Below are 18,703 nucleotides of genomic sequence, written 5' to 3'. Positions count from 1 at the left end.
TGAAACCTTACTGCTGACCCTCCTCAAGTTGGCTGTGCTCATTGCTGCTCTCCTGAAAATACACCTTTCTGGATAGACTTCATCCTGTACCCAGGTACACAACTAGAAGAAAGTAATGCCTGTATTTGGCATGAGTTAGCTTATAGTCTTCATGAAGAAAAGCTACAGTGGAATGAACTTATTGAACCAAAGGCTTCATACTTGCCATCATTCACTAGTGTGTTACCAAAGCACAGTCTCTGAGGAAATACATGTAACCTGCACGAGAATTTGCCTTAATGTTTGCATACCTGTGCTTTCGCAAGCCTGAGGGCTTTTTGCTTTTGCTGTGGTGTGGACTCACGGCTGCACAAAGGGTCTTGGTCAATGCTTCTGCTCCCCTGAGCAGCTGTGAGCCGTTGGCAGGAGGTGGGCTGCAGCCACAAGGCACCGCTTCCATGCTTTCACACCGCTGAGCTGTCTGGAATTATTTGAGATTTATCCTGCCTGAAGCTAGGTAGAGCCCATGAAATTGTCCTAATTTCAGTGTTGGCAGAGTAAACCCTCTTCTGATAGATATGCATAAGAAGACAGAAGATCAACACAAATAGGTCATGCAAATAGCCATGTCCTTTTAATACAGTAAATACATTATAAAACCAAGGTTACAAGTTACCTAATTAAATAAAATCATTAGGCACAGAGAATAAGATTGTTTAAACATAGCAGCTATGCAAAAATATGAGGACTACATAGGAAAAATGTAACTATTTTGGAGTGATTACAGTAAATAAACACGAGATTGCTGGTTCTTTTTCCGTATTAAAGAAATACAGAAAAATTGTTTATATTTTGTATTCTGTATATTCTTCTGGACAAGCAGAAAGACTATTAGATGTTGGTACCTTACTGTTCAAATAGTGCAAATAGACATTGGTGGTGGCACTTGTATTCATTAAAAATGTATGTATGAGCTCAGAACAAGCATAGCACATACTGTACAGGATTCTTCTGATGCACTTTTGCTTCTTCCTCTATCCCCTCTTTGTCACTGTGTTACTGGAAGAGGCTGTCTTCCCAGTACACTCTCTCCACATCTACAGTCATGCTGTGCATGTCTGCACAGCATGAACATTACCAGCAGCTATTTTTAAAAAAATGAAATACGAATATCATAAAGGAAATGAATGTCCAGGGCTTTCATCTTTTTCTACTGCATTAATCAGCCTGTCATTTGGTGAGAAACAGTCATAAAAACAATTCTGTAAAATGTCACTGGAGTATCATGAGCCAAACTCTCTGCCACTTTGCATGCAGAGACCATAAAGCTATCCCTGTCTGAAGGGTCCCCAGATGTCAGGTGGAGCTGGGGCTGGTGGAGAGCTGTCTTGGGAGCGCTGTTTTTCTCCAGCAGACTACATCAAATATAACAACTTCTCCGTGGTTATTAGCAGTCAGAAAATGTTCAAGCAGCTCTGAGGATGAGGGAGGACTCTTTTACCCTTGGACTCTGGTAACATGAACATGAACAAGGAGGATTTCAAGCAGCTAGAGGAACTGATACTTCACAGTGTGGTGAACCCCAACCCCAGAGCACAGCAAAGCATCTTGGATTTCCCATGGCCACACTGCTTGGCTGTCATGCAACCGTGTGGCTGTAGCAGCTTTGTCTCCAAGCGTGTGCTCCGCAGTGTGCAGCGTCCCACAGGGACAGTGAAGTGGCTCAGCCCTCCCGGAGTGGCAGCCTGCGGGGAGCCCCTTACAAATGGGCACAGAGTCCAGAGAAGGATTAATGGGAAGGGACAGGATGCCTTCCTCAGTCATAATGTTAAAGGCTTTTTCTACATCACCTCCAGGCAAGTTACAAGCTACTACTTTTAAAATATGGATCTTGAGATGAACGGCAAGATCCATGATGCTCCATCCTATTCCTAGGCCAGAAGCTGCATGAGAAAAGTTCCTGGCCAAATTCAAAGCATTCTCATGCTGCCACAGTCACTGGGGTTAATGCTAGTAAGCAAACATTACCCGATCAGTCCATCTGTCCTGGAAAGTATTTGCATGCTGTACTAATGCTTGTGTAAGAGCTGCAGAGAAAGACAGCAACATGTGTTTTACAGCCCTGATTCAGTTATAGGAAGAGCTAGGAGTTTGCTTTTCATTGATTCTGTTTTGTGTCGTTGTCTAAAAAAATTGCCAATACATGAAATAACTGAAGATATTTAATATAAACTACTAGCAGAAGTTCCCATGGACCCTGAATTTCACTCCAGGGTAGTCAAACGAGCTGCGTGCTGGGTTTTGTGTTGTTTTCATCTATCTGAAAAAATTCAGTCTGAGAAAACATCTTCTTAAAGTGATTCCATGTGCCTTTTTTCCTGGGGGCTCTGTGAAACTTCCTTTGCAGTGGCCAAGCTCCTGAATCCCCAGGTGATTAATGCTTAGATGAAATTCTCATTTACTGGCATTTTGCAAACTTGTGGACTTCCACTGACTGCAGATGAGTTATTCTTGATCTGTGCTGGTGTGAAAGATATCAGGTACTATTTAACTTGAATTTGTTACCATATTTCTTCCTTAGGCATTAATAAGAGCTTATCAGAAGCATTCACTTTTATGAGAGATGCTGTCATCCTTGTCTAGGAGTGCAGCGTCATTGCTCTGGATTAATCAGATCTGAAGATTAAAGTCAGGTTAAATTAAATTTCATTTTTGCTGCAGTGGAGATTGCTGCCAGCAGGCTGAGAGTGGAGGTTAAGATACTCAGCACTAAAAGGCTGAAGAACCCACTTCCTTGTAGGTACAGCGTTGCACTGTGATCAGGATGCGTGATGGAGGTGGGAGCTCGCTGCTGCAGGACACAGGAAAACAAAATAGACGGCTTCATTATCCCACTTGTGTTGGTGAAAAAACATCATTCTGTCATGTCTGTAGGGTCTACTGATTTTTGTAAAAGCTAGACATGGTGACATAGGCTTCTTCATTGTTCGGTGACCTCAGTTCACTGCTAGGTGGCATCTGGGATACCATGTCACCTTCCAGGGGCTCTGGTCCAAGTTGGCCTGAGGGATCCAGGGGAGGAGCAGAGGGAAAGTCACCATCCTGTTCACACAGGGGCACCCCACTGCTGTGGCACACCTCATACATGCTGGATCCACAGACGCCTTCAGTGTCTGCAGACTGGTTGCTTCCCAGGAGACCATGCAGGGCTTCTGATGAACAGATTCCTCCGTAACTCATGGACAGGTTTAGGTTGCTTTTGTCTGTCCTTGCAGGGCTCCTCTTCAGGTCTGATGCACTCCTAACCTTTGCTGGAACATTTGTCTCTGGAGCAGTTGGTGGCTGCAGAAAGCTTTCCTGTTCAGCTTTTGCTCGAATGCCGTCCACTTTATGGATAAAAACGTAACCGAAACTCTCTGGGTTAAAGCTTATATCAAAATTCTGCATGGCAAAGGGAACAGCACAGTCAGTTAACAGTGGCCAACAGTTGACAGAAAAGATCCTTTGATAGTTCGTATGATTTTAGAAAGATATTTATTATTCCTTTAACTCTGCAAGTAACCCTGAACAGGCTAAACAGGTTAGTAGAGAATTAGCTATTTCAAAGCTCAACATCTTTTTGTGTATTAATCTGAATCTATTATGTGGTCTCCTGCAGGCAACATTACGGAATAGTTTTTTAGAGACTTTTTGGAGCCACATATCTACTGCACACCTGCCATTTAATAGGAACAAGCGTGCTGGCACAGGCAGTTCCTTTCAGTTCTATGTTCCTAATTTAGCAGTGAAAGAAATAAAATTTTATCTTGACTTCTTGAAACACATTAGAAATCCCTGCACTAGGGAACACAGGGGATGGCAGAGATATCTTTGACCTCTGAAAATTAAGAACTTGCTAATCATCCACCAGATGGATTGTTGGCAGGACAACTGTGCTGAGTTTCCTTAGTGAAAAAGTACAGTAGATGTAGTTTTAAGGCAACTGGTTAATCCTGCCCCTCAAAGTTTGTGGCATTTACCCATCAGACTTTTATCTGGCAGAGTGTTTCATGTACTGTCTGGCCTATGAGCAATTCTGTTGGCTGTGTAAGGGGACGTGAGTATCACTGGGGATGTTTGCAAAGGGTTCCCATCCTGCTCTATGATCACAGTTTCACAGAAGCACTGAAATGTCCCACTTGGAAAGGATTTCTGGAGTCCACCTGGTCCAGCCTTTTGCCAGAAACAGGACCTTAAACTGGGTTATCCAGGGCCCTGTGTAGCCAAGACTTGAACATTTCCAGCAACCGGTATGCTCCGGGTGACCTACACAATGTTTAACAGGTCTCACAGAGAAGGATTGTGTTCATATATCTAGATGAAATTTCCCCCAAAACAGCACCTGCCTTTTGCTTTTTTTCTTTTTGCCATGCAGCCTTATGAAGAGAACATCTCACCTTCCCTCTGCCTACCCTTTAGGTACTACAAGGCTGTGATTAGCACTGTCACCTTGAGATTTCTCTTTTCCACAAAACAATCCAATTGCTTCAACCTTTCTTCATATATTAGGTTCTCCGTCCCTCTATTGTTACTTTCCACAAGCCAAAGCTCAGGCACCAGTTGAATTGTCTGTTATATCCATACCCTTTGCTATTATTTGCCTGTACAAATATTAGCTCTCTTGCTCAGAATGCAGAAGTCATTTCTGAAAGATGGACCAGTTCGTATAGCAAATGCATGTACCTTCTGTAATGAGTGTTAGTTTTGTTCCCAATAGTCTATACTCAGGTGAAAAAGGCAGTGGAAATACATACATTTTTTGGTTTCCTGCACAGTTGCTCCAGAGTTTTTTTATGGTCAGGAAGGTTTGGCCACATAGCAGGCTTGATCCTGAAACAGCAACAGTAGACAAGTGGTTCAACAGTAGCAAAAATGAGACATGCTGAGATAACAGAGGTTCATGTTGCATCATTTGTACTAATTCTCACCCAGCCTTAGGTGTGACTTGCATTACCCAGAATAATGACAGAGAAGTTCCAGAATAAAACAAAGACAGGAGAAGAAGAGGAGGTATAAAGGTCACCCAATAGTCATTGTTCTTCTGAGTGCACAAATTGTTGCAGTTAAAGTAAAACACTTCGCCAAGTACTGGGAAAGCAGCAAATTGTGCTGGCAAAGATCTCATTTACATCTAGCTGTGTTAACTGGGTTTTGCATGGTGAAACCATCTTCTGCAAGTGAAAAAAGAGGCTGTGGTTGAAGTGCAAATTTGCAGATATTTGCCTCTATATGTTTATATTAGTCAAAGAAATGTATCTTTTCCTACTCCTTGGCCATATTTCTCTGTTTCAGGTATCTGTATTATAACCTTGACTACAGGTTTCCTTTTACTGCCTGAATTAGCAAAGTTCTCATGCTGTGCTGCTGTGAAAACCCTCAGCCATGATGCATCTACAGAATACAACCTGACTGACATTCAACTTTGCAGTGATATAAGTATAGCTGATATTATAGAATTATCAGCAGTATGATAATATTATATACATATATATATAGATTTATATATGTGTATACGGATGTATATGTGTGTATATATATATATGTATATATAAGCATAAAACCCCTCTTTTTACAAGGGAAAACTCCAGATTCAGAAGGACTCACCATGTTAAAAAACTGTTTTTTCATCAGTTTTACATATGCAGAACTTCTAGAAAAGTTAGAGAGGTGCAGGTGCTCAACAGTAGGAAAAAATGAGAGCTAGAAATCTCAAGATACAGCTATACTTGCAAATTAAACAGCACCAGGGAGCAGTCCCTGGTAGACAATTCAGGTGGCTAAAATGTTTAATTACTAAAAATGTTCCTGACACAGTTTCACTGAGGTCACCTAACCACACTCCCAGACAATCTCCATGTGTAAATCAGGAGTTATGACATCCCAAGTATTGCCCCAAAAGCCGCTGGCATGCAGGCATCCCTCTGGGCATTAGTGAAGCTGGATGCCATGGGCAGGAGCTGCCCTGGATGCCACCAACCAGCCCTGGGCATCCTGCCTTTGAGGGGGCTCATCTCCTATGGCTGAACTTGGGAATTTTTCACTTCATATTCTGATCACTCCAGATGTATTTTTGTACTTGTTTATCGTCTTAATATTTTCTACTAGCTATCTATTTCATATAAGTATATATTACTACATACTGGAAAAAAAAATTACATGCACCTATCTACTGCTTGTAGCTGATACAGAAAAAAAGCTCACAGAGACTAAGGACTGCCTGTGTAGGTAGTGTAGCTCTGATCTCACCTCTGCCTTGACTGCTTTGGAGGTGGCTGTAGAGCTTGATTTTGCCACACAGCTGGATGAGGACCCAGCTGGGGTTGTAGCTGATGCCATCACGCCCTTATGCAGAGAGTACTGCCCCAGCACTTCTGAAAGCAGCACCCTGCTGACTCAGACTGTGAAAGGAAAAGAGGTATTCTCCTCTCTATACAGTTTCCAAACCTCTTGGGACTTTACTAAAACCCACAGCTTGCTTTCTTTTCTGAGTCTTGCATGAAGCTCTTGAGTCAAATGTGCCCCCAGTGAGACACTGACTACGTAAGTGTTTCGTGGTGGCTTCAGATTCCCAAGGGCCCCAGCATTTTGAGCCCAAGACTAAAGTCTGATTAAAGCAGCAGAGGTATGTTCTGCCTATATTGCAGAACATATCTTTGTCTGCCTTTTACTTGATACAGAAGCCCAGAGATAGAAAGAGAATAGATCATAGGTACAACAGGGAAGGCTGTCAGAAGAGGACTGGCTTGCAACAATCTTTCTCATATGAAGAGACCTAGATTACCTGCTTTCCCAAAAACTTAGGATCAGGACAATCATGACAACTAACAGAATGAATCCAGGGATGGAGAGCATAATCACGAACATGCTGTTATCTAAAGGCAAACACAGGACATCTGTCAGTGCCCATAAATGCCTCACTGCTAGCCACAATAACCACCTTAGACTGTCAGAGACAAGAGCCCAGCACTGCACCTTCCTAGCACTGGCCTGGTGCAGTGGTGGTTCTCTCCCACATCCCTAAGTGTGTGAGAGTTTGGGTGGTCAGGGCTCCTGCCCTTGGCTGAGCTCCAGGCTGGTTTCCAGAGGTTTGTTGTCACCCCCAGCCCCGGGCAGCTGCTGCTCACCACATCCTTACAGCAGCACTGAGGTGATTTCCATCGTGTGACCAGGTGCTCAGCAGAGCTGGCCCTGCTGTGGCTGCTGGTTCTCCCCTCCCCGTGCTCTCATCCCTGCTGCTGCCAGGGCAAACCAGGCAGCTGGGGTGTCACCAGCCCAATGGCCCCTTAGGGCCCCGTGAACCGAAGTGCTTTTTGCCCTTACATTTCTCCTCAGAGTGGTCTCCTGCAGTCCTGAAGCTCTTGGAGACGCTCCATTCACTCCACGTGCCCTTAAAATAATCTCCGTTGGGCTGCGAGCGTACTTTCACCTCATAAGAGGCATCTGTTTCAAGGTTCTTCCCCAGTAACTTTACCTGAAGGTATGGCGATTCTATTGTCTAGACATGCAAAAAGATGCAATTACTGACTAATAGGCATACAAAATAAGAGCAAAATCACCACAGCAAACACTGTTACTATTGCACTGAAGATGTTTCTTTTTCTTTATGATGTTATGTCTTGTGTTTCCATGGCAAAGCCCAAGGACAAATGAATGAAACTTTGATAGCCCAGAGAAGCACCTAACAGACAAGGGAGCTGTTGGTCAGGGGTTGTTTTGACTACGGAAATTTCCAAAAGACAGATATTGCTCCTTTCCTACTTGTCAGTTGGAAAACTGAAGAAATGCAGACCTCATGGTTTTTGCACGATACTGGTAGTTCTGATAGCGTTTAATTTCAGAAATTAGTGTAAGCTCACCAACATATACTTACCTTCCAAGGACCTTCTCCCTGCCGATAGGCAATTTGGTGTATTAACTTGTCCTTTAAGTATTTCTTCCATGAATGCGGTGTACTATAGTGAATAAGATACTCATTTGCCTCCTTTTGGTATGTGATGTTGATATTGAATGGTACCTCGGGCTTAACTGCAAATGGCAACAAACCAGGATACAACAGATGCAGAATAATGTAACTACAAAACAGAATGGTCTTCAAAAATAAAATAAAAGTAGAGTCCATGTCAAGTTTAAGTCCCTGCAAGGTGACCTATCTTGAGTGGGGGCTGGCCTGAACTGGGTGAGTTTTACGCTGGGGCTAGCTCATCGTTATACCTTGGTCCCAAGATGGGCTTGGTGTTGACCAGCTGAAGCGGAACTGTGGCCAGCGTTTCCTCAGACTGTGACATTTAGTCTTGGAAAGTAGTTCCGGAGCATGCCCAACCCTTCCCTAGTGATGCTTGAAGACTTGAAATTCAGTCCTTCCAAGTACTCTGATCTGGCAATCCCATGCCAAAAGTGATCACTGTTTGGGATTAAAGCACTGGAAGCAATCTGGTGGCCAACAGGGTGGTGGGACAGAAGAAGAGAGGAAGCATGATAGTGTTAGATGCAGCAGAGGGGGCTGCAGCTCCAGGCCTTTGCCGTGAACCCACACCTGACTTGGTCTGTAGAAGGAAACAGGGCAAAATGACCACCCTTGCAAGTACAAGTCCAAAATGTGTCCCTGTAAGCCCTGCCTGAGGCTGGACATGCCTGAGGATCACAGGGACCCACGTTTGTACCAATGAAGCCTCCTGCATTATCATCAGCTCTTGCAAGAACAGAGAGCCCATGTGTCTCTTCTCTCACAAAAATGCATATAGTCACATATTATGTCTGTTGCTTCCGTATTCTCCAAATATTTAATCCTTCCATGCAGCACCAACAGTTTTGAAGGAGACACCACCAGAGATGGGCCATGCTGTCCCACAGACAGAGGTGGTGTAAGATTATTACAAAACAATTGGACTGAGGCAGAAGTGCTTTATAAGAGCAGGATATTGCTGTGACTATTGCCAAAGGAAGGCAAAGCAATCCAGCACCAGAGCAGAAAACAGGGCTGTCCTACAAGGGCTTCTCTGCAGCCCTGGAATGAGACCAGCTTCCAAGAGGAATAAGTCCTAAGGAACCCTTCTTTCCTGGAGCTCCCTATTTCTTAACGTAGGCAGGTTCCTAGCACGGTTTTGATGAGCCCATTGATGGGCTCTTGGTGTCCTTTCTGCCCCGCAGGATGCCTGAACACTTTGTTCAGACCATGGACTCCACCAAGAAGCAAGGTGTGAAAAAGCGGGATCTTGCAACCCCACAGTCCCTGTGTGGGATTCTGGTGTGCTACAAGGTTTGGCTAGAGTTCAGCCGGTCAGCCCTGAAACTGAACAAGCCCTAGTAAGAAATGGACAAAATATCCCTGCTTGACAGTTCATCCAAGCCCAGGTACAGCTGCTTTTACCACCTGTGTGATTCATTCTAGGTCCAGGTCCGGGCAAACAGTGTTATGATAAGCCAGTATTAAGCTGCACATTTTTAATGGGAGTTAGTCATCTTTATCTTCGAAGCATCACACTCTACCAACACCTAAACCCAGGCTCCATCCCATCCTACGACACCATTTTATACCTCCTCTATGTTATCCAGATTGACCTTTAGGTGCTGCCCTGGACAATTCACACACACACACCTGCTAATGTCTATACCTTTATAATCTACAAAATGTTCAATGTCTTACCAATGTCAGTGACGGACAGACTCCTGCAGACTCTTCTCTTTATCTCATATTCCATGCAAATATCTTTATTAGAGAGTATATCAGTGAATTGTAAGAAATACACGTCGTCCCGTTTCTCCATATTGAAACACACATAATTGCTGTCTTCTTTGGTACTGTTGAGCAAAGTGACACATTAGTTTCTTCTCAGTCTTACTATAAAACTATACGGGGCAAATCCTGGTTGCTCATATCACTTTAACTGAAGTGAGACTCCATATGAAATAAGAAAAAATAACATGCAAATAAAGAGATTAAAGGATGGGTATTGTTTTTCCTCATGGTCTTTGAGCAAAGTAATAAAGTGATGTGAGTCACAGTAGGAGTCCCAGAGCTCCTAAAACAACATCAACAACATCAACAACAACAACAACAACAAAACTATTATATTGGAGATGCATGTATTAAGAAAAACTTTGTATCTTTAAAAATGAGCTTACTGATGGCATTTTAGATATAGGGCAAAATAGGGTAATGAGGAATTTCTTACTGACTGAGGGGTCAATGGCCAGCCAGGCCATAAGGGAGACATATGATACCTTTTCAGAGGTGGAAACGTATCTATGTATTCTTCCATCTGCGCGACTTGTCTTTGAGGACTGTCATAAAACTTCAGCCAAAATCCAAAATAAACCCCATGAAAACAGAAAAATTCTAATGAACTAGTTGGGAAGAAATTAATTAGTGATTAGAAAAGTAAGATGCAAAAAAGAAAAAAAAATCCACTTCTGCTGGTTGTCACTGTACTTTCAGTTTCAGGAAAAACATGCAAAGGGAAAAAACAGAAGTATGCTAAAGAAACAAAATCTGAGCTTCTTCATCTAGGTGTATTTAAAAAAAGGTGGAAGTGTTTCATGGCCTTGACTAGAAGTGGAGATGACTGATAAGTCTGGTAAGTTTTTGGTTTTTGTATACTCATTCTAGTGTGTGTTTTGCATGTCTGTGTGTGCAAAGACAGTTCTTTAACTTTTGTCTTGACCTAGATAAAGACTTTTTCAGTGGAAAATAAGACTTCTTATGAAATAATTCACAGTGGAAAGGATCCGCCTCTTCAAATTCATTCCTACTATTTACTTGATAAGTCTGGGTTTGCTTTTTCTTTCTCTCTCTCTCCTTTTTTTTTTTTTTCTTTTCTTTCTTTTTCTTTCTTTCTTTCATTCTTTCGTTCTTTCGTTCTTTCATTTTATTTCTTTTTTTCTTTCTTCCTTTCTTTCTTTCTTGCTTTCTCGCCTTCTCGCTTTCTCTCTTTCTCTCTTTCTCTCTTTTTTAAAATCATTTAATTTAAAGAAAAAATGCTTTTGTCTTATGCTTAGCTTCACCAAAAACAATAGAGGCTCCAAAGCAATAGGAGCAAGATGAGGACTATTGGAGACGTTATAATAGCCTTCATAGATCCTTCCATCCGATTTTTTTTGCTTCTTGTGGGTTAGATTCTGCTTCAGTAAGCTCTTCTTCTTTGCTAAATGTAGTATTTAAACCTGGTAAAATGCTCTGAAACAGAATTTAGTCTCACTTTTCTGCTCCTGTTTCCCAGCATTCGGCAGTGTGACTAACAATTCTTTAGCATTTATCTTCCCAGAAGTTTACAGACAGACTGACAGCACTTACCACACAGCCAGGGTATAGTTAGTGTTGTGAGGAGGCATCTCTGTAAAGTTGCAGGTCAGGCTGCTGTAGGAATCCTTAAATTCCAGCTGGCTGAAGCAGTCAATGTCAAAGTTGCCTGGTTCGTCATCTTCAAAGGTCCCTAGAGAGAGATTCACACAATGGTACTAAAGCAAACCAGCATCTGTATTCAGTTTGCAGCTCCATTGTAAAGGAGGTTGTTTCTTTGTGTGGTTGCCTAAAAGGAAGAGGATCAGCCTATATGTTTTGTAAGAAGCAAAGCAAGCTTGTTCAAAATGAAATTAAAAGCCACTTGCACCTTTCAAGGTTGCTCTCCATGCATGCCAATGAAGCCCACCCACTTAACTTGCACATCAGCCTGGGAACCGTAAAATAATTTTGCATCACAGATGGTTCATCCAGACATGACACCCCATGTCTCTGCTATTCTGTTAATCATGGGCAAAGAGGGGTGCTAATGTTGTCCTTTAAGCCTCCATGAGGTATAAATATATTCAATATATTGTTCACTCTGCAGTCCAATTCTAATTCCTCCTATGTTTGAGCCAGGAGAATTCTCACTTTAAAAATTACAGATGATTTTTATACCAAGAAAAAAACAGGACCTGCCCTGGCTGAAATCGTCCCAGAACTTTTTCAAATATGTTTTCCTATTAGGAACCACAAAATGCTGCTATCCTTGGGCATGTAAAGGGGAGCAATGGGAGCAATATGCATTCATGATACCTGTTGTAAAGCAGAATAGACATGACAAGGACCAAAATGCTCCTGAAAACAAACAGCACAGAAACACACACTGGGGGATACACTCTGCACAATTGCTGCCAGAGGTGTCTGGGGCTGATACTCAGGGCTAATGTCTGCCCAAAAGCAAGGGCTAGTTTCAACAGGACTTACTTGTGTAGGGATTTCAGCTCAGAACAGCCTGAAAGGACATCAAATACCTTTGAGTGTGAAGCAGCAGACCCACAGACAAGGTTGCACATCATTGCTATTGCTGTTCCTGCACCAGGACCACCTGCCCTGCTTTGCCCCTGCCTGTGCTGGGCAGGTCTGGCCTGTCCCCAGGTACCTGGGAAGGCTAGAAAATGATATGGGTGGGTTTAGGAAAGCCAGAGTATTTTGGTGTCATGAGGCAATTAAGCCCCACAGCATATTTTGACTGAATTGCAGAGTTTTCTGAAATGTCACAAATTTGGGCTGAGGAGGGAAAGCTCAGACATTCTGCCAGAACACACAGCTTCCTGCAAATTTGCTTCGATGACTCATAAAACAATCATGATTTGACTAAGAACATATGTCTCATGTCCTACACTAGGCATGTATAAGGTCAGTGAAACAAAAACTGATGCTTCTGAGAGGACTCCTCTCTGGCAGAAAACGCTAGTTCAGCCCAGTTTCATGAAATTTCACCCACAGTAGCCAAGAGCACGGTGAAAGGGATATTGCGAGCCCTTCAGCAGATTCTCAGGGCAGGAATGCCTCTGTCCACTTCTACCAGTGGTTAAGGGTAGCTGTGATGATACGTAACTCTCTCCCCTATGTCCAGGGACTATTCCTGATCCTCCACTGGATTGTCTCCTACCCACTCCACCACGTACCCTTCCCATGCTGTGCGCCAACTCAGCAAGAACACGTCCTGGGCTGCGCCAGGAATATCGGTGACTCAAGCACTTGCATAAACTGTGTGGGGAAATGCCCATGGAGATATTCCCAATGGAAAGTCCCTCCCAGAGCAAATGGTCATCTCTGCTGTGGCCCAGGTAGCTCAGATCACAGAGGGGACACTGCAGTTCACAGTCCTGCTGGTGATAACCCATAATCTCCAGCCAACTCTGCCAGCATACAGGGAGATCCAGACCTTGTCTGCAGAGGGAGCACACCTGAAGACCCAAAACAGTCATTGTTTAACAAAATGCAGAAAGCAGGGGAGAGTTTTGTGATTGCATGAATGTGTAAGTAAAGAGTGTCATCCCCCCGGGGTCCCTCACACAGGAGCATCTGATGCTGCACTGCTCCAGAAGTCAGATCTATCCCCTGAGCTAAGATTTAGTGCCCATTTCCACTGTGAGCACCTGGTGCTAAGAAGCTCTTCCAGGTCTTCCCACTGCAGGTCTGGTGTTGCCTGTCCCAAGGGGAGCTCGGCTCTCCCTGAAGGCAGAGGAAATGGGGCATCTTCCACCAAGGCAGCCTGTCTGAGGGGACAACCTGTGCAGCACAGGTAGCATGCCGTGCTCTCTGACCACCACATTTAAGAGAGAGACACACAGGCCAGTGCAACTCCAGAACAAACCCTACAGCAGTTTCACCAAGGCGAAAGTCTTGACCAACACAGCCCTGAGCCATCAGGGCAGACATGTATTTACAAAAATGTATATTGTATATAATTATGTATTTGAGGTAAGTCTGTGTGTCTGTACATATATACACATACATCCAAAATTCAGGGGATAACAAGTGAGCTGAAATGAATCTGTATAAAATGGAAAAAAAAAACCACCACACCAACCTACCAAGTTTTATACAGTTAAATACACTCAAAGCTTACATGTACATATATTTTGAATATACATACATTTTATTTTATTTTTTGTATGTACATACATTTTACACATCCCTAAGACTTCAGCTACAATGGTCCAGGAGATTGGTTTATTTATACGCATAGTTACCTCAAGGCAGCATTAAAACTTGTGAACTAGGATGGCCAATCTTCCTTTATGTAATAGAGAGAGACTGCTTGGTGTCTTCTGTGTATAAAATTTACATACAAAATATCTTATATAAACATGGTGAATTGGCAAACATCATATTAAAAAAATAGCATATTAGAAAGAATTTTTCAGGTGTCTGCTGCTGCTTTGCTGAAAAGCAACAGAAATTTTAAGTTAATCCCTGTAAGGCTGACTGCAAAATCAAAAGAAAGAAAAATGTCTTGTCTTGCAGTTTAGACATTTAATGATTATCCAGCATAGTTCACCTTTGGTGCCTGGGTAGAAGGAAAGCTGACTTTACCTCTTTGAACTTTCATATTGTTGATAATATGGTTCCTTATTCATGGAAATAACACCTTAACTATTGAATACATGATAATTAAGCCTCATGAATGGCCTTAAGTATGCAAATTTGAAATGCTTTTCCTGGTACAGTTCCTCCATGGACTAAGAAATTCTTTTTTATCTGATGTACATATGTGTGTAGCCCCAGTCACGCTTCTTCCCCAAACTTCAGAAATACCACACACGAATGTGTCTGCTGCATAAACAGTTGTGGTGACTCCAGCATGGCTCCCATAGCTAAGGACCGTATGCACAATTAGAAGTTTACAAGATTATAGTATTTTTCCTCTAGAAACCCAGACCAGACAGACCCCTGAGCCTGGCTCTGCTGAAATCAAGGCATGGCTTGAGGTGAAGTGATTACAGAGGGAGAAACACTGCTCTCACAGCTACAGCCCTGGCAGGTCTTTCACAGAAATGGTCATCCCTTGGGTTTGGCCAACACCCAGCAGAATGGTTCAAATCACAGCAAGAGTCTCACAAGCCTTTACCAAGAGAAGTGTTAGCAGAGGCTATGCTTTGAAGCCACCAGGACTAACCACAATGTGTGAAACTGAAGACACTAGTAATTGCCTGCAGGATCATTGACAGAATTTGCAGTCGATGAAGTGACCAGCTCTGTGGCCAGAGCCCTGTGAAAGCTCTAGTGATGATGGCAGCAGGCAGCTTATCATCTTGTTTTAGGGTTTATTTGTCTCAGGAAGGAGTTGTTTTCATCACAACAGTTTTGATGTGGGTTGGATAAACTGAACAAGTCTGGGAAAGATGGCCACTGATGTTGGCTGTCCTGCCCCTGCCTGCTCCTTCTGCCCGTGCCTGCCTGCACATCCATGGCTACCCTGGCTCCATTTTGCCTGTAGCTCTCTTGGGAGTTTTGGGGTCACCACTGCTCTGTCAGGCCAGGGACAGAGCTGGGGAGGCAGTGCTGAGGAGGCAACCTGCTGCTCATCAAAGAGGAGGAGAAGAAGGCAAGTGCTACATTGAACTTCTCCTCTCCTCTGCACCTAAGCATGGATGAGATCATGCCTGCATTGGCTGGTGGCACTTTGTCAGGCAGCACAGTGACTCTGAGAGACAGAGAGAAATCCAAACATCTATCATGCTCTTCAATTTGTTGGTCAAACCCATATGACTCATAAGGAAATCATAAAAGCTGGTAATTGCTCAGTGGGGATTTTCTGAATCTGTTTTTCTTTAATTCTAAGCAAAGGATTAGTTATGGTTTACTGGAAGCTAGTGAGGAAACAAAGGAAAGGTCTTCTCCCATCTGCTGTTGGAAAGCCCTGAACATTTCAGTGACATCTGCTATAAATCACTGGCATTGATCACTTACGACTGTAGCTGCTTGCAAAATCTGGCTCTAAACAGCTGCAAATTGTACAAACAAAAGGTAAACAGAAAAAAAAAAAAAAAAGAGAGAGAGAGAAAAAAAAAAAGAAAGAAAAAACCAAACACAACAAAATTTGATGGATGCAGTTCTGAGTTCTTCTGTTCTCTACCAACTCAAAAACTTATCATGCATAACCTAACTACGTATGTGTGTACGTGTATATATATAAGTTGTATAATAAATGACAACTACATGAAAAAGAGATTTCTAGCCATTAAAAATGTGAGACAGCACAGGTAAACAGACATCATCTTCCTACAAACCAGAAAAGTATTTTGCTCCTTACTGATGAAATTTTGGTACCCTAAAGCTACCAGTAACTGAATGACAGTCCATGTCCTTCAGCTCTGTCACAGCTGTTTGCTTAATATTAGACAAGAGTTAAACAGATCTGAGACTGAATCTACAAATGCAGTTTTTCAGCCCCCTTTTGAGAAAAGGGACAACGGATTGAAAGACAGTGGTTTTTATCATTGCTTTTTATGATTTTGATTGAGACTAAATTGATTGTGACTTTATTGATCTTGATGAGACTAAATAATTTTCATTTGTCCAAGTGAGATAGCAAAATCTGCAATAAGCCTGACTTTAATCCACTGAGTTAATTTATCTTTTTTATTTTTTTTGCATGTAAATGATGAATGCTCTTAGTGATGAGCTGTGAGAAGCCCATGGCTGAGTTGCCGCCTCAGCCACGGTACGAAAGACAATGGGACTATCCCCAGGTAGAGCTTTCACAACTGTTTAAAGGAAAAAAAAAGAAAGTTTTGTTTTTGAAGTGGAACAAGTTGGGCCCCACTTGACGTATATTAAGACATTTTCTTTGGAGGAAACTGCCAAGAACAAGAGAAGTCAGAACCTCGGCATCCTGTGATGGCAGGTCAGAGTGATCCTAGACTGCAGGAGAGTGAAACAGGCATAACTCCTCACACAAACACTACATACAAAAATAAAGGATTAACAGGTCTGATCTTGCATGCCTTCTGCATACAGGAATCACCTCCTCATTTCAGACAAGTTTGGACATTAAAAGGTCAGCAGACTTGGGAATTAAATAGATAAGCCAGCTCCACATACACCTCAGGTACTGGCACTGAAAGAAAGAGACTGGAGGCTAAAACTTTAACATATTTAACCCAGCAGTTGCATTTTGGAGCTCTTAGCTCAGGTTTTCAAGATCATACATGAGTGGAAAGATGAACATGAAATGACTCACCATCACCATCTGCTGAAGTGCAACCACTTTCCCCAAAAGTGGTACGAAGAAACAAGACGAAAATGCTCAATACTGTACTCGTCCGTGTCATCCTGAGCACACTGCATGTGTGCAGGACCTGTGTGTGTGAAACCCTCGCTTACTCACTTACTTTATACTAGACGCAGAACAAACACATTGCCTGATAAAACAACCGCAGGCGAGGGGAAGTGTAAACATGCTGGCAAGGATGACTAGTGGCAGAGAGCAGGAAGCCAGAGAGAAGATATTTGCAGAGCTTTTACTTTGAAACACGCTTCCCACTTCAAAACTAAGGACCTTCTGGATCAGGCCCCTTGAACTCATTGGGCTGAATCTGGTCAAGTCCAGTGGGTTGGATGCAAAATTTTCTTGGACCATGCTCTTGTCTGGGCTAGTGGGATTTCTTGCGCTGATTTTCCTGAGGAAATGGTTCTGTCCTCTCATCCACTTTCCTCTCAGTGGAGGTACACTGTTCCAAGAAAGAAAAAAATCTTCCAGCTATGAAATGTTAAGTGCAATTGCTGGTTTTTGTTCTTTAAGTGTTGGCATCATACAAGTCCCAAATAAGACAATGCCGACCCAGAAAAGTTGTGATTTACAGGACTGATCTAGGACCACAAAGTGGTACGTCTCACTTTTTTCCTTTTTTTTTTTTTTTTTTTTTTTTTTTTTCAGTCTGTGGACAAAGCAGAGGCAGAAAAAGGATGATAAAGAGGTGTTAAATATTTCCTATGCACACTTTCTGTGGCTGTATACACCAACGCACACCAAAGCGTAATGCAGGGCCATGCACAGAGCTGACTGATGTGGGCAACTACAAGCGAGCAGAAGACCTGAGAGAGGAGAGCAAGATCCCGCACAGCACTGGCTGCACCAAGAAAGCTGCATGTTGCAGGCGTAAAGGAAACTGAGGGCAAGGTTGGTAACAATGCCCAAGCAAGCAGAAAAGTGGTGACACTATAAAAAGACACAACATGCAAGCCGCAGTGACTTTTTTGTTTGCAAGGAAAGAAACCACTCAACAGAACTATGAAAGCTCAGCCCTCCTGTCTAGAACAGTGTCCTTCCTGGCAGAGAGCTGGGCGTTCTTCACCAGTGGCACTCCCTGCCCTGACCAGGGGTAGTGGATACCCAAGGGGGTGCTTCTGGGCTCCCCCACACTGCTTTAATAGGAGGAAATAGCCCCCTTTCCATGAGAGCTCAGCAGGGCTGCCTGGAAGCTGGAAATTTCTCACCCCTGTATCAAGTCCTGTCCTGGGATGGGACCCTTCACCTGATGAAATATAGGTATTTGCAGTGTATATCCTATGCTAGAGCTTCTCAGACTTTCCCCCTGCATACTTGGTGGGCAGCATGATTCATCTCATCCTAACACAGACTTTCAAAAGACAAAATCTAAGCCCCTAAATATATATGTTTATCTCCATGGTACAAAAAAGCCCAAGGTGAAAAACGGGTCTGCTTGGCAGACCTCCATGATACATCCCGCTCATGGACATTGGAGGGAACTATCCAAATGCAATGGACATGGCAGCACCTTGGCCTGACCAGACCCTGCTCAGGATGGCCTTAAAAAATTATCTGGGGCAACCAGATACATACAATGTCCCTTTAAAGAAATACCCTCTTTCAGAGGGCTTTGTCAGCAGGCAGGACTTTAGGAGTAGTTAGCCCCTCACCTCTCCCTCCTG

The 18,703-nt window shown here is 43.0% G+C and overlaps 1 protein-coding gene across 2 annotated transcripts; it reads right to left on the bottom strand.

Moving 5' to 3' along the window:
- Positions 1-591: 591 nt before the first annotated feature.
- On the bottom strand, positions 592-17,237 carry IL7R (interleukin 7 receptor). Of its 2 annotated transcripts, XM_068666764.1 has the most exons (9): positions 16,992-17,127; positions 12,928-13,209; positions 11,309-11,447; positions 9,662-9,816; positions 7,889-8,043; positions 7,339-7,513; positions 6,800-6,890; positions 4,773-4,848; positions 592-3,420 (listed from the first exon to the last, which is right to left on the bottom strand). In XM_068666764.1, the coding sequence occupies exons 3-9, from the start codon at positions 11,344-11,346 to the stop codon at positions 2,917-2,919; spliced, it is 1,194 nt and encodes a 397-aa protein (XP_068522865.1). In that variant the 5' UTR covers positions 11,347-11,447; positions 12,928-13,209; positions 16,992-17,127; the 3' UTR covers positions 592-2,916. The 2 variants fall into 2 exon arrangements, with proteins under 2 accessions (XP_068522865.1, XP_068522864.1); XM_068666763.1 differs by lacking the exon at positions 12,928-13,209 and having other exon boundaries at positions 16,992-17,237.
- Between the last annotated feature and the right edge of the window lie 1,466 nt (positions 17,238-18,703).

This window comes from Anas acuta, chromosome Z (assembly GCF_963932015.1).
Source record: "Anas acuta chromosome Z, bAnaAcu1.1, whole genome shotgun sequence".
Lineage (NCBI taxonomy): Eukaryota > Metazoa > Chordata > Aves > Anseriformes > Anatidae > Anas > Anas acuta.
This window is presented reverse-complemented; position numbering and strand designations above follow the sequence as displayed.

What these genes read in the sequence shown, in the direction of transcription:
- IL7R (XM_068666763.1), bottom strand. Translation starts at nt 17,082, where the DNA reads ATGACACGGACGAGTACAGTATTGAGCATTTTCGTCTTGTTTCTTCGT. An exon ending in AACTATACCCTGGCTGTGTG is followed by an intron (nt 9,817 to 11,308) that starts GTAAGTGCTGTC and finishes TTTGCTCAACAG; the next exon opens with TACCAAAGAAGACAGCAATT. An exon ending in AGACCACTCTGAGGAGAAAT is followed by an intron (nt 6,891 to 7,338) that starts GTAAGGGCAAAA and finishes GTTTGCCTTTAG; the next exon opens with ATAACAGCATGTTCGTGATT.